Source organism: Typopeltis vanoorti, chromosome 18, assembly GCF_054136105.1.
Source record: "Typopeltis vanoorti isolate ZY-2024b chromosome 18, IOZ_Tvanoo_1.0, whole genome shotgun sequence".
Classification (NCBI taxonomy): Eukaryota; Metazoa; Arthropoda; class Arachnida; order Uropygi; family Thelyphonidae; genus Typopeltis; species Typopeltis vanoorti.
In genome coordinates this window covers 37,879,635-37,900,177 of record NC_143566.1, presented here as the reverse complement: position 1 = coordinate 37,900,177, position 20,543 = coordinate 37,879,635, and the positions used below count along the sequence as shown (strand labels likewise).

The window sequence follows — 20,543 nt, the reverse complement described above, 5'->3', positions numbered from 1 at the left end:
ACATCACCAAAAATCAATTGTGGCAATATTATTAGCCCATTGAAATGAGACAGCCACCCCAGCCAAGAATAGTAGCAAAAGTTAATACTAAGAAAACAAAGAGTACCAGGAGGAGCGGTATGGAGTTCAATAGGGTTCTGTGCACTGCAACCTCTATGATGTTCTCTGATAGGGGGAAAAAAACCTCTATGACGCAGATAACCATTATAAAGGCTTTTTGACTGAAGGCGACAGGAAAACTTGAGTTTCCCTTCTGGAAACTAGGATTTTTCATCCCATAATCAGACAACCAGTCAAAAGAACACACACTATTTAAATACAAATATATATTTACAGGCATAAGACTGACTACTTTATCATGTTAAAATTATGGTTATGGAAGTCAAGGATACTTGGCACCCCCAAGGGCCATAAGTATTACTAATGAATAAATGAATGAATGAATACCCGAATGAACGAAATGATAACTGCCCGAAGGATAAATGAACACCAATAAATATGAAACATTTCTAGATAAGACAATGCACATTGTGGTATTTTTAAAGAACAGACCCATGCTTCTTCAACACGACAATGCATCACGACACAGTGCAATTACACAGCACCATGATTGGAAGAAAGATGTGAGAAAATATGACCGGTCTTCACAGAGTTCCAATCGCAATCGAAAGGAACACTTTGCCACAAACAGAAATTACAGGTATGGAGCAGACCAACGTCACATGAACTGATGGAAATACTAGAGGAAGAAGGGCTCAATATACGACCCATATTATCAAAACCTGGTGGAGAGTATGTCTAGAAGAGTGAAAAACGTGATCAGAGGCCAAAGGAAAACTCAAACTTTGATGTATGCAATTTAAGTTTCTCTGAAATAAAGTGCTATCCTAATACTTTGTATATTGTGGTAATATTTATCGAAATTTTGTATTTTTCCCAAATTTAAAAATATTTAAATACCCTAATTTCCTTCAGTTCTTCAACATCAGGCAACCTTACATTTGAAAGACTAGGTAATGGGTTATGCGCTGATATTTTAACAGTTGTAGTCTACAACTACTACGAATCCCAACAAATTTCTGAAGATGGATGATTTAAATTATTATAAATTATCAATGCGTTACACTTATTAACACATTATAATAATATTGTAGAAGCACAGTTAAGTAACCAAATGGTTACTTAATTACTTGTACTCTATAATGAAAAATGTTTAACCCTAAACTGATCTTATTTTAATATGGGTTCGTTTGGTAATATTTTTAACTTAAATATCAGGAAAGAACGTTGCCTTAAATTACTTTTTTGGTTAGTTTTAAAAATTAAAGAAAATTTTAAACTTAACGAATACTTCCTATTATTCATTTATTTAAAATAAATATTAGTATCCGGAATTCCGGATACTAATTGTTTCCGGAACTCCATGGGTCAAAAGACTTATTGCTGGAAGGAAAATTCTCTAAGACCATAATGCGACCTACATTTGTAACCTACATTTGTTTTCTTTCGTGAAGCGCATACAAATCATATGTACCGAAACAAATAAATAGTCATCAAAACAAATTTATTAAAGCAACATTAATGCAAACTTCTTTGTTAAATGCCCTTCAAATTCGGAGAGTCTCCTCGAATTGCGATTACTTCCGCTAAGCTGAAGTGCGGAAATGCGACTGATGAAGTAACAACCAGTCACGGTCAAGTGGGCTTTACGATGTGATGCTACGAATTTAAGTTTTTTGGTGTTTTCATTGACACTGGTTTTTAAAGGGTGCTTTTTTATCATTTGCTGTGCAGAGTAATAATATTTAATAAAATTTATTATTTTGGCGCTTATCGCGTATTTATAATGATTTAATATTATAAATAGGAAATATGAAACTAATACTAGTGTGTGTGTGTGTGTGTGTGTGTGTGTGTGTGTGTGTGTGTGTGTGTGTGTGTGTGTGTGTGTGTGTGTGTGTGTGTGTGTGTGTGTGTGTGTGTGTGTGTGTGTGCGCACACTACAAGTTCAACATGAAGGACGACGACACTTCTGTAAATTTTGACTCTTGAACTTGTCAAACAGATTATTATACTGGTACTAAGATTATTTGCATTACTTCTTTATGGAATCAGCAGAAACATATAGCATTATGTACGGCTGGTGCTAAATGCTTATAATATCGCATCTTCTAGAAAATTATCTAGAGATAATAATGAAGTGTTCCTCAAACTATTTACAAATTGAAATCGGATCTTCCTTATACTTTGTTTCAATAACAGCAATTTCCTATTATAATACAAAAGTGAACAAAACATTTTCGGAATTTGGACATTTTTAACGCTTCATAAAATCTACAAATGAAAAAACTCAGCGAATTATAAGCTATTTTGTTATGCCTTGATCAAATTCCGGTCTGATTGGTATAGTGATTAGCTATAGTGGTTAGATGAGATGAGATGAGATGAGATGAGATGAATTTCATCTCCTGGTGTGAGACCACCGCTCCACTTAATGGAGGCCTGAATTGGCTTGATAAAAGTCCCATGTTCGGTCACTAGAGTAGGGCTTCCGGACTATGTAAAAATAAATTAAAAAATACAAAAATATATATATATAATTGATTTAAAAAAATAGGGAAAAAATAATCCTTGGCCCACACACAGTATAAAATGCACTATAAGTTTGATAACTTTCGTGCGTGGGAGCAACATAAAAAAAATGCTCACCTTCTAAGATATTAGAGCGCCATCCATGCAATGAGTGAGCGAATGGTCGAAACAAACGATTTCAGATGATGTCATACGGCAAGACTTTATTCTACGTGAGACAGAAGATCCGTCTCCAGTCCCTTGATATATTCTTGCGTTCGAATTGTGTGATCTCGTATTGTCGCCTCTTTCATATCACTCTGGTTGTTGAAAAACTGAAGGCATATTGGGCTAAGTCCTCGAAACGCCACCAAATCGAAAACATAAGATGTTCTCTAACCCACCTGTTATTCAGAGAGAAAATATTGCTTGCCCTGTTGATTACTGCTTTTGTGCATTCGAACAGTTAAAACAAACAGACAGAAGTTTTATGTAATAACAATTTGGTTGATAAACTTCATTCTAAGAATATGAGACTGGAACAGACGCCATCAACTCTAGTAATCATTTGACGGCATCTGTTCACATTGGCAAGATGATAACGACAGCGCAGATATCGTTACCATCTTGGAGTACAAATTTTGATCAAATTTCAAAGAGCGCTTGTGATCGGGTTGGCTAACATGGCTTGATACAAGAATGAATTGAGGGGTTGGCCATCCGGAATGAGGATGATCTTCGAGAATAATGTCAGTGGCTTTGGAGATTCTGAATAAACCAAATACTGTGCAATCAAATAATTCAAATACTTCAAAGCCTTTGAAGAAATGTTTCAAACTGCAGTATATTCAAGTTTAAAATCGTAAAATAAAAGCTCCCGAATTAAATGATTTTGACTATTCATTCTAAATAATAAGCAAAACAGTCAATGATTAAACATAAATAATCCATATCTCTTTAATTATACACATTATATAAATAATTATTCCGGGTGGGAAAAAACCTCCTACTTCCGTATGAGACCGGCTAATTCACCTCTAGTCGAAAGAGACCAAATAAAGTTCCTCACGTCATGGACGCGAACCGAACCCAGGTCCTCCCGATTTTTTTTTGATATCTAGAATATCAAAAAGAATATCGATCTCGGTCAGTGAGTGTTGGTGTCCTCCCAGGAAGTTTTCCTGCTGGTAATACCATCAACTTTCCATCTAAGAATGACATAAACAACGGTGGATTTAAATATACTAAGACGGGCAATGTCACAGACAGAAAGACACCCAACTATCATCCCACGTTGGAAGTCGATCAGTTTAGCTGAAAACGTGGCATCTTGACATCGAGTACAGTGCTAAACATGCAACACATCCCACCTTTTATTACCAGACTTATGCAGACACTCCCTGAATGTTTGCATGTGGTAAGATCCAAAATTTGCATGGCACGTAAGGTGTTCAAATACTTCTGTCAATATAGTGTATATATAATCTACAGAATCCCTAGAAATTTCAATGGTAGGTGGCAAATCTACCAGTTGTACAAATGCTCAGTTGGGAAGTAATATCTGTTCTTTAACTATTATCGAACATATATCCGATCAGTACGTGAAATGTAAATAAATGAACAGAGTAATCAGTATCTGTTCGCCCACCGTTTGTAGGTCCCTGCTTCGCGTCTTTCCAAGAATAGTCGATTCATGCTGAAGGGGAGAAAGAAATGAAGGACGTCCGAATTGGTCGCCAACACGCGAAATCACGTGCTTTATAGGTAAAATTTTCCAACTGTTATACAAGCAACATAGTTAACTACAATAATCATAAAATAGAAGTTAATTTTCCGACCGGTAATAATAAACAACTCATCCCACAATACGGATTGATACCCTATTATCGGAATGGATTCTCCTTTTTCTGATATGCGCAGAAGTGTCGAAGGATCTCTAATCGGTGGGCGAACTATACCATTGTTACTGCAATTAAAGGACTTCTCTCTCTCTCTCTCTCTCTCTTCTCCACACATGCAAGCACACGCACGCACGCACGCACGCACGCACACACACACACACACACACACACACACACACACACACACACACACACACACACACACACACACACACACACACACACACACACACACACACACACACACACAGAGAGAGACTCACTCCAATTTCATAGATGTTGCTTCTTTTCCTTCAAGCTGGGTGGACTATTTTAATTTCGCTTTCGTAGGCTCTGTCATTTCTTAAGACTTCTTTGTCTGTTTTGCAGTAAGAAAATCCTGCCACATATTGGGATCAGGTATTTTAATTGAAAAAGTTCATAGAGTCTTTGCGACTTGAACATAATTCATGCCCATCTTTCCAGCAGAAGAACAAATGTCGCATTGTCCCCGCTACTACGCAATGGAGGCGCTCTATCTCCCATCTTCCCTTACGTGTTAGGCTTAATGGCATGCCACGGCAAAGTAATATGGTTTCTTAAAAACCATATACTGCTGATGATAGGTCAGTTAATCGTTGCTATCGGCACTGTCTACTATAGCTGTAAATTGCGTGTGTTCTTGGCCAGTCTGCCTGTTTTGCGGGATCAAAAACCCGAGTTTCTGGGATCTGTAGGTGCTCTCGTGAAACAGAATTACTTAGCATAATTCCACACCATAAAGTAACAAGATGTTTGCGCAAGACCATCATTGTGATATTAAATAAATTTTTAGCACTAGGATTGAAACAATGTTTCAGTCCTAGTGCTCATTCGAACTGTTAATTCGTAGACAGTTTATTTTAAGACAATTCTTCAAAAGTAAAAAAAATCGAAAATTAAAATGATTTGGAAAGAATAACAAAAAAATTTTGATATTTTAAGTTCCTAGTGGGATAATGCTAATGGAATAAGAACCACAAATTAAGCATAAGTTTATTGTATAAGTATATATAAAATAAGTATATGTACGATAATTTTAATAAAACTTTTATATAGTAAATATGTAAAACATGTTTCATAGCAAATATGTTAACAATAAACATAGTGAAAAAATGTAAATTTCATTAAATGACTTGCTGCATAGGGTAAAACGTCTAAAAAATACTGAATATTACAAATAATACAAACGTACCGCATCGACGTGTCACTGTTAATAAACGTACCAGTACGCCGTGCCGTTGCTACCACTCCTGACACCTCTTCCCCCACCTAAAAAAAAAAAATAAAAAATACTGATCTTAGCTAACTAAGATTAGTATAAAAAATCTTCAAGGAATAAACTTAAATTTCACTATTTTATTTTTTTTTTACTTAAAAACTGAATATACCTTGATATTTCTGAGAGGCAATAATACAGAGTTATGATTTCCTTTGATTTCTTATTCATTTATCAGCAGTTTACTATATCGAATGTGACAGAGAGAGAGAGAGAGAGAGAGAGAGAGAGAGAGAGAGAGAGAGAGAGAGAGAGAGAGAGAGAGAGTTTCTGGCGTTTTGAATAACAAAAAGTACAATAAACTGAGATCACGTTGTAACAGATGCTCAAAAAGTAAGTTATCACACAATATTTAAGAATATAGAAGATATCAGGAAGGCGGCAAAGGCAAACATTCTGAAGACTATAAAAGTTAAGAATTTGAGTAAAAATCTACTGTAAGCGGAATAATAAATGATAAAGTGACATAAATACTGAAGATAAAAATGTTATGGATGTATGGAGTAATTACTTTTGAAAGACTATTAATGAAGCAAACAGTGAAAAATCAAAGTTAAAGAGATATTCAAGAGATATACATTTGGGAGTATACATAACAATACTTGAGATTAATGCCATTAAAAACCTGAAATATGGAAAGGATAGATAATATTCGACCAGAAATGCTGAACTATGGAAGTATAACAGTTTTAAAATAGCTGCACTGCGTAATTCAGAAGGTCAACTTTCAGATAAGGAGTAGAGGAGTACTTGTAGTACCCATTCATAAAGAAAGGAAATAAAACAATGCGAGAATTGAAGAGGAATTTATCTGCTAAGTATTCCATTAAAATTTATTTATTTAGCGTATGGCATAATAAAGACACACGACATCAGAACATATATATAAATACATATTTGTGCAGACAATAAAAATGAGACAAGTAATGTACATATACAAATATCAGGTAAAAAAAGTCACTAAAATTTTAAGTCTAGTTCAGATAGCCAATCAAGAGCTGAAGGATCTGCCTCAGAAAAGGCTCTCAGGTCACCCTGGTGACCTGAAAGACTGTGGAGGACCGCAGCTCTTATGCTGGGGTCCTCGACAATGTGCCAGATAGTTTGGATTATGGCCCCACAGTCGCATTGGGGTGTAGGTGATCTTACCCACTTGTGTAAGCTGTCTACGCAGATACCATGTCCAGTGCGTATCCTATTTAGGCTTTTCCATAGAATGGAAGCTCAATCCCTTTCGGATTTTGGTTGGGAAGGATATACTTGTTTAAGTATGGTGGCGATTTTTCTTTCCAAGTTTCTAGCCATTTCGAATTAACATTGAAATTGCTATTTACTAGTTCTTCAGCCAGTATTAGTGGAGCCCGTCGGGATTTAAGGCGATTCATATTTATATATGAGGTCTTCATATATATTGGCAACAGGGGATTGCTGTTTATTTTTTTGTACTCTTTTACTAGAGCATCTTGTCTGAGCAGGTTCGATGGTGCAATATTGCACAAAGTTGGAAGCCAGCAGAGGGGAGTGGATTTGACATAACCTGTTATTGTCCTCATCGCTGCATTTATTTGCGTGTCGATTTTCTTGATATGAGGACTGTTTAGCCATACTGGTGAACAATATTCTGCCGAAGAGTAGACTAAGGCCAACGTGAAGTATCGCAGTGTAATAGCAGAAGAACCCCATGTAGAACCACACAGTCTTTGCAGATATTTCTAAGGTCATTTGTGAGAATATCTTCAGTTACTTTGATGCTCTTGTGTTGGATGGTGAGGGCTATATCATCAGCATAAGCACATTTTTTGACCTACTTGACGTAGATCAGATGTATATAAGTTGAATAAGATTGGTGTTAATACTGAGACCTGTAGGAGCCCATTGTTCAGCTTTATCATTTGCTCATTTGTTTCCCAGTGCCACATGGAAGAACTTGTTAGAAAACATATTACCAATAAGTCGTATGATGGATACGACTGTATGATACAGTCGTATCCATCATACGACTGATATGATTGTATCAGTTTGTATAGCATCCCCTCTTTCCATACCGTGTTGTATGCAGCAGTAAGGTCAACAAACACAACAGAGGTTTTCAAACGTCTCTGAAAGCCTGCTTCCATATGGGTAGTAAGGCTTAGTACTTGATCCGTACAACTACGATGAGTCCCAAAGCCTGCTTGCTCAACAGGGATAACTTCAGATATTTTTGGCCCAATTCTGTTAAGGAGGAATCTCTCGAGGAGCTTATAAAGCAACTGAGGAGCGCAATTGGGCGATAGCTCTCTGCTTAATCTTGAGGCTTGTTGGGTTTTAATATGGCTATTATTTGGTTCTCTTAAAGATTGTTGGAAGGTTTCCCGTCCTTAAAATGTGAGAAAAGAATCTTATTAGCCATTGACGAGCATTTTTTCCACAGTTTACCAAGAATTCAGGGTGAATACCATCAAAGTCTGATGCTTTGCCGGTTTTCACCTCCTTTAAGGCCTCGGTTATTTTGTCTGTAGTAAATTCTCTTGAAAATTGGGAACTGTCAGCTGCACTTTGTCGTAAGTTTCTGAGTGTTCGTTTAACCTCCCATGCATGTTGATGATCTCGAGGGGCTCTAAACAGCGAGGTTATTCGACAGGCAATTTGATCTGATCTGGAGTCACCAAAGGATCTTTACGAGTGATTGCGTTACTTCCACCTAATTTCTACTTGATTTTTTAAGTCTAAGTCCTATGTAGTTTTTATCTATTTTTCTCTGCGTTCATTATCAAGCTTCTGGAGTAATTTGTCAGCTATGGCACAAATTCTAAGTAGATTTGGTATAGTTCTTCACAGTCTTTATTCAAGCCGGGTATGTATTCTTTTCGGAAACCCCTTGGAATATATTTCTTCGCTGTTAATATGACTGCTCCAATGAATCTGTTGTAGTTTTCACTCATAGGAGGTATCGATCTTACTATATTATCCAGTTCTTGTGAAAAATCCTGCCCGTTCGTTTTTCTAAAATTCCATCTTGGTCGTGGAATGGACCGTATTATTGGTATTTGTATTCCTACTTCTACCAATACTGGGCGATGTTGGCTGTGTGGAAAATCTTCAAGAACTTGTCTTGTTGTGTTTATCGACTGATTTTGCAAATTGTGGGTGATAAAGCAGAGGTATGAGTTGTATTCCCATCAAATATTAATCTAAGATTGTTTTGGTCAGCCCAGTTTGTTAATGCTTCACTATTTCCATCATTATTATTGTAATTCCACATAGTGTTACGGCTGTTTTTCATCTCCTGTTTAATTCTCCTTTGTAAATAGTGGGATGTGGAAATATGGGAATTACTTAAGCTAGCCATTCTACCAGGGGAGACTTAGATGTTAACCACTGTGAGATCTTCAATTTTGGCTCTGATAGTGTGTATATTCTGATTAATATGTGCTGATATTAAGTGGGCATTCTCTATATTATTGCGTACGTAAGTTGCACAGCCATGAGCTTGGTGATGTGTAGCTCCTAGTATATCGTATCCTGCAATTTTCCCTCTAGATTTCAATTGTTGTTCATTATCTGTGTGCGTCTCTTGAATGATAGCTATATCATTTTCTCGAAGGATTTTGAGAGATACTGACTTTTAGCAAAGCTGATTCCTTTAATGTTCAGTTGGCAAATCCGGAAATTAGTAATCAGTTTCCTTTTCTTGACCGTTTGGCGATTGTATAGCTTGTAATTTCATGTGTCTATAGCCAGGAGATCGTTAAGATAGGTCTGGCTGCCAGCAGTCGCTCCAGCTCATTTAGCATTATCCATTATCCACGTGGAGGCGACTTAGGAATACACCCCTTCCACTAAAAGATTTATGCCATCACACTCTGGGATTCAGGTCAAATATGAGTTATCAATATCGGAAAATCATTTTACGACAAAAAGCTGAGAAATCGTGGGAATATAACATGGATCCGTAATTTAGTTTTGAAAATCTGTATAAGTCATACACAAGATGCAAAAAAAAAAAAAAACGCTACAATTATACGGGGTAGACGAACAGTATACAGTATACAGAGCAATATACAGTATACAGAGCAATACACAGTTTATATTTAAGTTGTAAATCAGCAATTAGAATTGAACGAAGTACAGAAAAATTGTAAAAGTAAGACAAGTATGTACACTATCTTCAGTGTACATACTTGTCTATATGGATCACATTATGAAGGAGAGTGACAATAAACCTGATATCAGAACTAGAGATATTAAACCTAGTTCTTTCTTTTAATACAGATAAATTATACTCATAAATGCATCCATCGCAAGTCTTCAGTATATATTAATATATTGAAGACTTCAATATATTAAACTTCTATAACAAATTTAGTCTGAAAATCAGCAATAAAATAGGCAGGCAGAATCATCACTCGTCTTCTCTATAAAGAATCTATAGAAAAATGAACTAATTTCAGCTATTTAATAACAATTTTTAGTGAGGATGGCAAATTAAATATATATGAAAATAGAGAGTAGAATAAGCAAAAAAATTCGGTATGGCGGGAAGCCAGTTAAATAAATTTATATGGAATAAAACAGAAATTAGCAATTCTCAACTTATGGATCTGAGAATTGAGCTAAAAATAAAGAAGTCGATAACATACTAATGACAGCATATAATTACAGTTAAGAGAAAATTTGGGGAGAGAACAGATGGTATCAGTAACAGAATCATATTAAAATGACGATATTATAAATGAACTTGACATTGTTAGCATTCAAGAATTAGCGAGAAGAGGTAATCTAAGATCCCTTAATAGAATGGGAGAGGAAAGATTAGTAAAACCGGAGTTCGTTGTCAAGATAACAGGAAAAAGACCCAGAGGAAGCTCATGATCTAGGGATTGATGCAACTAGAAGTGCATCAATCCCTATTTAAAGGGTGGAAATATAGGGGTTTACAAGAGGTCAATAAAACGTAGACTTTATCATATGGAACTATTATAGTATCCTGTACATTCCTTGTGGATACATATCAGGAATTTGATAATGCTATAAAAATAGCTGATATACCAACTGGGACCATAAAACTAATAAAGGAATTTTACAATCCCTGGATATAAAACAAATTAACCAATACATAACTACATATAAACAAAAATAGTTAGAGCATCGAACTCGTATGGAGAATAGCAGACTGTCAAAAATGCTATATGTATATAAAATAAATGGAAAAAAGAAGCATTAGAAGACCAAGAAAGCGAAAACTATGGCATGAGACCAGAACAGACCACTTGGCCTAAAATCCATGATAGGAAGAAGAAGAAGAAGATCAAAAAGGTGCCACATTACAAAGTTTTGGTTTTCTATAAGGAGTGTAAAAAGTGTCAAAGATGTAGTCAAAACAAAAATTATTACGATGGTATAATTATAAAAAAAAAAAAAAGCTTGTTGTTGTAAATACATTTCGAATATTTCGTAAATACTCCTAGAGAAAGGAAAATGTCTCCGACTTTATAGATCTTAAAGATGGAGCCGTAAAGTGATGATATTTCTAAATATCATCGCTTTACGGCTGTCACGTTCGATACAGAAAATCACTTCTCTCCAACAGCTCTTGGTATGCGCACACTATTTTTTTAATCAGTGGCCGTTTTTATATCTCCTGTAAAAAAACTCTTCATACTTACAATTACAAGTTCTTCATTTTAGACCTATAATTTGCGTGTCATTGATTCTTGCGTGCTTTTGTTCATAAGGTAAATGCTGTCTTTTTAAGCCGGTAATTATATTCTCTTGGTCTTCTAATAATTGATCCAACGGTGTTCTCAATACAAGCTAGAATTTCATTAAAGGGGATTGTTGTGCATGTTTTTTCTCAAAGTAACAAAATTACAATTAATTAATAAATAATAAATATATAATAAAGGACATTAATACCACAACGAAATGAACCTGTCCATCAACAGATGTCGTTGCATATTGCGACACTAGAACAAAAATGTCAACTGTTTCTAATAAAAACACACTTGTTAACGTTAAGCGCATGTATCTCTCTTGTAGAAAGTGGTTTAAACCAGCAGAATAAAATGCTAGCACGAAAGGCCAGCAAAAGTCTCGATTCTATATACCATATTCAACGAAACAGCACATATAAATAGTTCATTAAATCGCATAATAACCTTGATTTAAAGCAGCAATAAATAAATAAATAAATAAAAGTCTTTAATTCACTAGGTAGTGGCAATGCCCGTTGGTTGGAAAGAGAGACCTGTGTTGATTCCAGATTTTTCAAATGAAGGTGGGTTCAGCTGGTCTCATAAAAGGATGGCAAGGATTTCCGTCCAAACACACAAACCGGCCAGAGATCACGCAATCTACAGAGATTTGTAGACTAATGCGTGAAGCGGGAGGATGTTACATGGCACTTCCACTAAATGCTTCCTGCTGACAACAGCTAGATTCATTGCCTCACCATGACGATGCTAATGATTAAGGTTCCAGAGAACTAACAGATAATACAACATTATTGGTATTAATATCGGTTAGTGCCCTCATATAACTTTAAATACAATATTACAATCAAATGGTTCAGAATACAACTTTTCCATTTTTCCTTCCCCCCCCCCCCCCGAAACAGCAGTGCTGAAGTCAGTGAAAAATTACGCGGATAAATCCTGCATTTCATTAAATTTCACCCAGTCATTGGGGAAGTTTTGCCAAAGTTTTTCACTGTTTAAAATGGTCCTAGTTCATTTCCTTCATTTTTTTACATTAAATGATGAGAAAATCAGGATAATTAAATATGAAAAATTAGCATATCGTATACTGAATATGTTAAATTTCCATTATCAATTATTCACGTTTTAAAAATGTAGTATAAATAGTTTTGAATCTGAAATCTTAAGTTTCTAGAATCTCTTATAAGCCATTGCTAAGTTAACTCATATTACCCACCATTAACAAGAAATAAACGTCGAGTATAAAAAACAAGGAATCGCTCGAAACCTTTCATGATTCATTTGCAACTTTTAACTTGTCTGCTACTGGATAATGTTAGAAATACTAATTAAAAAGACTTAATGCGTCTTCTTTCCTCCTATACATTTAATCTAAGTAAGCATTCCAAGAGAAAGTTCCCTTTCTCTTGAAAATTTTTCCTGCTTGCACAAACGGAAAGAGAAGTGCCTTTCGCATGCGGTCTAAATACTTGTGAAAGCTATGCCTGACGAAACAGGCTGCCACACTGAAAGAAAAAAAAAAAAAAAGTATGTCAAATGGCGCTCTCGCTCACGTTTCCTACCCACCCATACCACGATAACAGTTGCTAATCACGCGATCACGTGAGTCTAGTAGTGAATATGTCAGTATGTTCCCGCCACAGTTAAAGCCAGTCGAAAGGTGAAAGTGAATGCTGAAAAGAGGATTTTTGAGCTGAGGGGGGGATCATTTACTAGTTCTAATTTTGTACAGGTGTCTGCGTTTTGTAACGAATGTTTCATTCGAGGAAAGAGAAAGATAGAAGTGGTGTAATTGGTGTCGTGGTGGTGGCCTTGAGCACAATAGTCGTGACGCTGTGGTTCCGTAATAGTGTCCTCATAAGTAATACAAGGTAATCTTTAACAATTTAGTTGAAAAGTGCTCCCTAAAACCGTGTTTATCTTATTTCTAAGGCAACGAATCATACGTGTTTGTGATCAGAGGCTCAACCTGGCATTAATGTAGACAGTTGTTACTTTTTGCAGATGCTCCCATACTAAATAAATATGGCATTAATTGTGAGCACTTGTTTAAGTTTCGTTTTGCTTTTGCTAATTTGTGTGATAGCAGAGACAGCCATCACGAAAACCTCAGATAAAGATTACGCTCTGCTTCCAGAGGTGAACTTTTTTCCACATACTCTGCAAGGTTTGGTGGAAGACGAGGAAAAAATAATTCTCACCAGAATTATTTGGGAAAATAGTTCTACTAAAGAAACGAAATTCAATATTAACATCTCAATTCCTGTATCATATCGAATCGACATACTCACAGAAAAACCTGATATAATTTCTGCATTTACCAATAGTTCTTCACCTTTCTGTGTCCAAGAAGGGCAAGAGACAAATTTCACACTTGTAGTGAGAGGAATTTTCTTAGGATATTCTAAAATTTATGTTAACCTCATCAAAGTATCTGATGACTGTGAAAATCAAACAAATTTCTCCGATGTTTACCCAATAAATGTTTTCCATTATCACAGTGTAAACGAGGATTCACTAAACTGGACATATGCTGATAATTTCAGTTTTCATTTTGAAGTGAGTGTGGTTCGAAGTCCTTCCGTATGGATAAACGTTATCACTGGATTTTTAGCAGCATTTATAACGATTAATTTCATCAACATGGGTATTCAGCTGGACCTGAACTGCATACTCGAAGCATTAAAGAAACCTATTGGACCATGTATCGGTTTCTTGTGTCAGTTTATTTTCATGCCTCTGGTAAGTGTTATCTATTCATGTCCTATTTAAAACATATTCATAATTTTGAAGCGTTCTCACAGACGAATTTTAGCTAATTTAAATACTTAAATAGATAAGCAAATGTGTTTATTAATGTGTGTGTGTGTGTGTGTGTGTGTGTGTGTGTGTGTGTGTGTGTGTGTGTGTGTGTGTGTGTGTGTGTGTGTGTGTGTGTGTGTGTTAATTAAGGAATATCCCATATGTATCATTATAGAGAACTTCATGTGGTCTGAACCCTTTGGTGTACAGATACACATGACGCATTAAACTGCAAGTGACTTCTGTTTATTAAATAGTAATAATAAAATTGCCTAACTGTGGTACGTGCGCATGGTAATTTTTGCCGTCCTTCATCTATACTTATAATGATAAAAATAAAATTACTTGTTGCCCTTGAAAGGCTTGCATCCTGATACCATTATAATTTCTTGCTTTATATGGTTGGCGCGTTCTTGATATCGCTAATACATTATAAGAATAACATTCGTTCACTGATGTGTATCCACAGTGCCGTAAGTAGTCTGGTGCAACGGATGCATAGGCCCAGGGCCCAGGACGAAGGGGTGCCTGAAGTGCGGTAACGAAAATAATCAGTATTAAATTTTCAAATTTTAAATTTTGCCGCCGTGGGGGCCGATTCCGTAACGTTTTTGGTTAAAGATAAAATTAACCAATCTATTTCTATCGTTTTTTTTTTCTTTTTTTTTTTTTTTTTTTCAAAAAGAGGCAGGTGGCCAAAAATAAAATCTTGCACAGGGCCCATGAAAAGCTAGTTACGGCACTATGTACCCACGTGTTATTTTTATTATAAGCACAGCTGGATTTCGTTTTTATAACAATGAAAATAAATCGATAGAAATGAGGTTCTTCAATCACGTGACAATGACATCGCATTAATATAGCACCGTCCTTGCATTTTCAATAAGGTCACATTTCATGCCACATGACAGCAATCAAGCGGGAAGTCACACTGCTCTGCATACATTATGCTCCTATTAAATTTTTAAGTCTTCTAAAATCTACTTATAGTAGTCAATAAGTGGTTTTGTTAACGCCATTAAAATGTCGAAATAAATCTAATTAATATTGAAAAAGCAATAAAAAAGGGGCTGGGATGCACAGAGGAACACCAAAATCTCCAAACTACACAAGGAATAGAAAAACTAGTCCCCTAATCATAAACAGGTCGACATAAAAATAGATACAGGACAACTGAAATGGGCAAATATAGACTTCCAAGCACCTCGCCTCAAACACCTGCACTATATTAAGATATTTATTCCCACTAAGTCATATTAAATTAATCCCAGAAAGATATTAGAGTGACTATCGTACAAATGATGGGTAAAATTAAAGTGAATTCGTGGAAGAAGTACTCGGTACAGTTCGAGAAATGAAATCCTCCATGAGAGACACTGTTGCGATCAGCGAAAGAATAAACAACAACCAAAGAAAGGAAGGAAAGAGTCTGTCAGCGGTTATATAATGCGTGATATAACCTAATATAAACGGTTATATCCAGGATGTATAATCATTCAAAAATTATAATCCCACGCCTTACAAATCTAACTTATCAATAATCGTGATATCAGCACTGTAACGGTAATTTGCACCCTGGATGAAGTTATAATTATACACAGCTGAAGAATGCCTCTAATTTTTTAAACTTTTATTTACGTATCATCTCTTCTGAAAACGATAAAATAATAATTAAAAAATTGCTGTATTTTTGCATTACTCTTTTTCATTTGACAAACAATGTAGGGCTCCATTGTTAGAACCCTCAAGATCCACTACGACGAATTTCCGAAAGTGCGATCTCCTTACCACTAAAAGATCTCTCGGAAGAAAGAGCTCAGTTCTCTCTCTCTCTCTCCCTAACTTTCAATAATACCAAGATATCAAAACACTAGATTCTATCAACTGACCTATACCTCCAGCCTTATCTGGCACAAATACATTTCAACCATATCTTCTCCAGATGTCAAAAAAAAAAAAAAAAAAAAACTCTGTGTACTTTTCCGCACGATGCACTATTTCACACCTTTCAAATCCCAAATCCGCCCAACCATGGAATACTGCTTCAGATATTTGAGGTTGTGCACCAAAATCCTCTATGAATTGATCGATTCCATCCAGAAAAGGGTAATCCGGTTAATTATGATCCCTTTCTCTCTCTCTCTCTCTCACACACACACACACACAGATCCACTTCAATCCCTCCTGTTCAGGTACTTTCATGGACAGCGCTCTGCTGAATTGCCCACTATTCTTCCTTCTCTTTCCTCCAAAATCATAAAAATAAGAGCCACTACTAACCAACACCATTCTACAGTCCAGCTTGAAACTCGCCGAACCAACTTCTCTGCCTTCTGTTTCATTCCATCTACTGCTGTTCTTTGTTTGGAACAGCCTCACCACTTTACTTTCTCCAAAGAATACAACCTTCAGCTATGATATATATATATATATATATATATATATATATATATATATATCCTCTTGGCAACACACTGCAATATGCTATAGGTCTTGTAACCTATGGTGGGTGGGTGGGGGGGGGTCAGATATTAAAATAAAATAATTTCTGAGCACGGGGCGAGTATCCTGTCCTGTTCATCCTACTGCTTGTGATAACGACCAGGAAAGCACTAACGAAATTACTTACCTCAGAGTTTATAAAGAGTGTAAAGCAAATCCAAAAAGATTAGTTAAGGAAAACATAGCTGATAACTTGAGTATTGAACTCATTATCAGTAGCTAAGTACTTCGTTATGCGTGCGCAGTCTACATATTTTAGCTCTAAGATTGAGTTATCCTCTTCATTCAACAACCTTGTTTAGACAGCAGGAAATATAATCAGATCCTGTATCAGTTTTTCATCCCGCAAAGCAGGCAAACCGGCCTTGATAACTCAACACTACAGGAGATAGGATACACCGGGGTGTAGGACTGACCACCTTATCCTGTGAACGGTTTGAGGTCTGATGATTAATAAACCCTCGACACCGCAAGGTAAAAGAGGGTAAAAGGAAGACAAGATGAGATTATGATTTTTAAATTGTCACTATCTTTAGTTCATCAGTAAATTATATAAAATAAAACTGAATCTTAAAAAAAAAAAAAAAACCATCCATCATTGCGACTTTTAAGTATTTAACTGCAAAGTACTTCCCGTTTACACTTAAAACGGAGAGGATACGTAACTTTAAAATTTCAACTACAAAATGTGCAATAAGATCTGGGTATAATTTATTATATACAGGAAAGATGCAGTTATTCTACATCTGAGAAAGGAATTTTCATCACCTAAGCCGTAATGGTGGTGAACCTTTTTATGTGCGCGTGCCAAAAGTTTACAAATCAAGTTGCTGACGTGCCGGGCAGTTTTTATTAGGGGAAAATTAATAGAAAATTAATTAATTTATAATATATATATATTATAAATAATTATTTATGATTTGATAAATAATATTTTATTTTATTTATAATATTTATGTATATATAAATTTATAATATTATTCAGTATAAAATTGATTATTGTATTATTAAATTGATTTTAATGATGTTGGTTTAAAAAAAAAAATGGGTAGTGAGAAAAATATTTATGCATTGTAACTCACCATAGAAGTCAGCTGAGCAGGGGAAGCGGCATAATGATGTCAACTTATCGGCGAAATGCTTACCGTATTTACTGGAATATAACTTGCCCTCGCGTATAACCATCACCCTTGATTTTACTTTACGAAAAAAGACATTAACCCTTGGGAGCTCGCAGTGGTAAAAATTGCAGCGTAAGTCGCTGTATATCTGAGAGATACATTCATTACTAGTATGTGCTAAAATGCAATAAAACATAAAGAAAAAACACTGCAAATATAATACATGATGGTACAAATTAAGTGGATATTGAATCCAACATTATTTCATAGCCGAATATAGAAAATACAAGAGTTTCGTGCCGAATATATAGAAACTATAAAAGTTTCGGCGGATGCAAGCATAAGCAACCTTATGGGCAACTCGTAGTAAAGGTGGAGTGAGCTCCAGATCACTTTCCTTAGTATTTTCCATAATGTAAAGCACATCTCCTAGAGGACATGTATGATAAATAAGCCTTTGGCTCTCTATTTCAGTAAATACATGATGGTTTATTTATTTTCAGTTACAATCTAGAAATTATTGAACAAGGAATGAAAATAACAACAACTAAACAATGCTATACTGACATCGGAGGTCGCGGCATATCTCTCAGACACAATTTACTGTCAAATATCACAAACCTTTACATAACAAGTGTTAAACCAAACTGATAGCAAAAAATCACTCGTAACATATGAATGCACAGCTGCTCATGATCTCCAAGCTATACACTGATTTGTGTAAGAATATTTATATTAAACATTTTGCATGTATCTGTCAGATCAGCTGCGAGCTCCCGAGGGTTAAAAAGTTTTGCATATACCTCGCACACGAAAAATGTTTAAACATGTTCATGGAGGCGATAGTAACTCGCTTCCCGCGGTAACCACACACCCTCCCCAACAGCCATTATACTGCAGATGCAAGAAAAACGAGTAGTTTTATATCTGAATAAGGTACAGAGGCTTTTGCAGTCTGTGTAATATATTTCTCAACCAATAGTGCAATTAGAGACAGCTGGAATAAAAATGGCGCTAACTAATGAATCACATGTCCCCTCCCACAGAAACTATGCTGTATAGACTCAAGCAAAACCATACGTTGCACTGAAACACAGTATCTAACTAAAAAGTATTGTCCAATTTTTCAATTACATGAAATAAGTGTTTTATTGCATTTGAAATTCTCGATGTAATTATGACAGATCATAAAGGCTAACTTAAAATAAAATTCTACTAAGGATTGAAACATGTCATATAATGAATATGTGAGTTCGCCTGCCAGCTGAAACGCAAACAAGCAGCCTTAAAATCAAACAAGGGTTGAAACTTTGTGTGAGTTGAGCCCTCCAGTAATGAGAAGTTCCGTCAGAAGGATAAAAAACACCCCGTCGTGAATGTGTTAAAACTAAGAAATATATAGTGAATGTTGTTATGACAGTTTCAGATGTTATGGAATTCGGTTGAAGTGAATTAGCATTTCAACTCAATAATTGTCGGTTGCCTTTGTCTTTGGGTAGCGCGATCTTTTGTTAATACCGCACCAATCATATGCACGTCTTCATAGCTGCTCTCTCGTGCAAAACAAATTTTAACTTGTATGTATTATAAATTATTCAACTTTTTTTAAAATTATTACAAGCGTATAAAAGGATATCACCTGTAAATCGTTGACGTGCTAGCAAAATTCTCGGACATGCAACCTCTGGCATGCGTGACATAGGTTTGCTATCTAGGACCTAAGGCATAACGGATTTTCATAATTGGTCTGACTACGGTTCGAAATGACATTCGGTGTTTCGTGTGTCCTATCTCTGAGCGATATAGTGAGAAGGAAACTATTTAATAAATTAAAAAAATCACTCTATTCGTAGATATTTATGAAAAGAAGTAAAAATGCGCGCTAATTCTAAATTCTAGATATTCAATAAAAGTTATGTCTATGTTAGTTAAAAGAGAGAAAAAAAAATGCTTACTGAAGAACGCAAATAACCCGCACAGCCACTTTCATTTGGATTAAATGATGCCACTTTTTGGGTACATTTTGGTCTCCCCACCCATCAGAAAATATCACAGAACTTCAGACAGTGTCGCATTTTTTAAGGAAAGTAATTTTTAAAAATACTCAAAGAAAAAATATAAATTAAATTCTCTGACGCCTTTTTATTCACCAAAGCCTAATCACTTTTGTGAATCAAAAGGCGGACTGTTTGGAAATCGTTAGGCTGCCGATCTATACCTTTCATCATTGCGTTATTTGAATGCACTTCTTCACTATGCTAGACGAAAGGAGACGTTCCTTATCCTAAAAGTTACTTATTTGTGTGGTGGTTATGGGTGGATAGCATTCTAGCTCTCTGGCTGTAGGTTTGAATCCCACCGCAGATAATAGATGTTTGTGATTTTGTATGTAGTAGAGACGTGGGACTATCACTCTGCTTACTAGAAGCCTGGAGTGACTGGAAAATAGTTCATGTTCGGTTTTCGAAAGTATTATTGAAGTATTAGATGTTTACATCCTTTCGTGGATGGCATTCACATCCCCAAAAAAACTTACTGCATACACTTAAAAATTATTAAAAAGAAACTTTTTATATATACTCGAGTGCGCACTTTTTCTGATTTGCATAATTAAAAAAAAAACCGAGCGGATATTTCCGATTTTTCCTTC

General features: G+C 35.6%; 1 protein-coding gene across 1 annotated transcript in view; it reads left to right on the top strand.

Moving 5' to 3' along the window:
• The first annotated feature begins 13,146 nt into the window (after nucleotides 1–13,146).
• LOC150096601 (ileal sodium/bile acid cotransporter-like) overlaps nucleotides 13,147–20,543 on the top strand; it is a 43,071-nt gene continuing 35,674 nt past the window's right edge. The window contains exon 1 of the mRNA XM_090408027.1: nucleotides 13,147–14,210. Coding sequence (XP_090264153.1) covers nucleotides 13,494–14,210 — 717 coding nt within the window. The 5' untranslated portion in view covers nucleotides 13,147–13,493. The remainder of the gene's footprint in view (nucleotides 14,211–20,543) is intronic.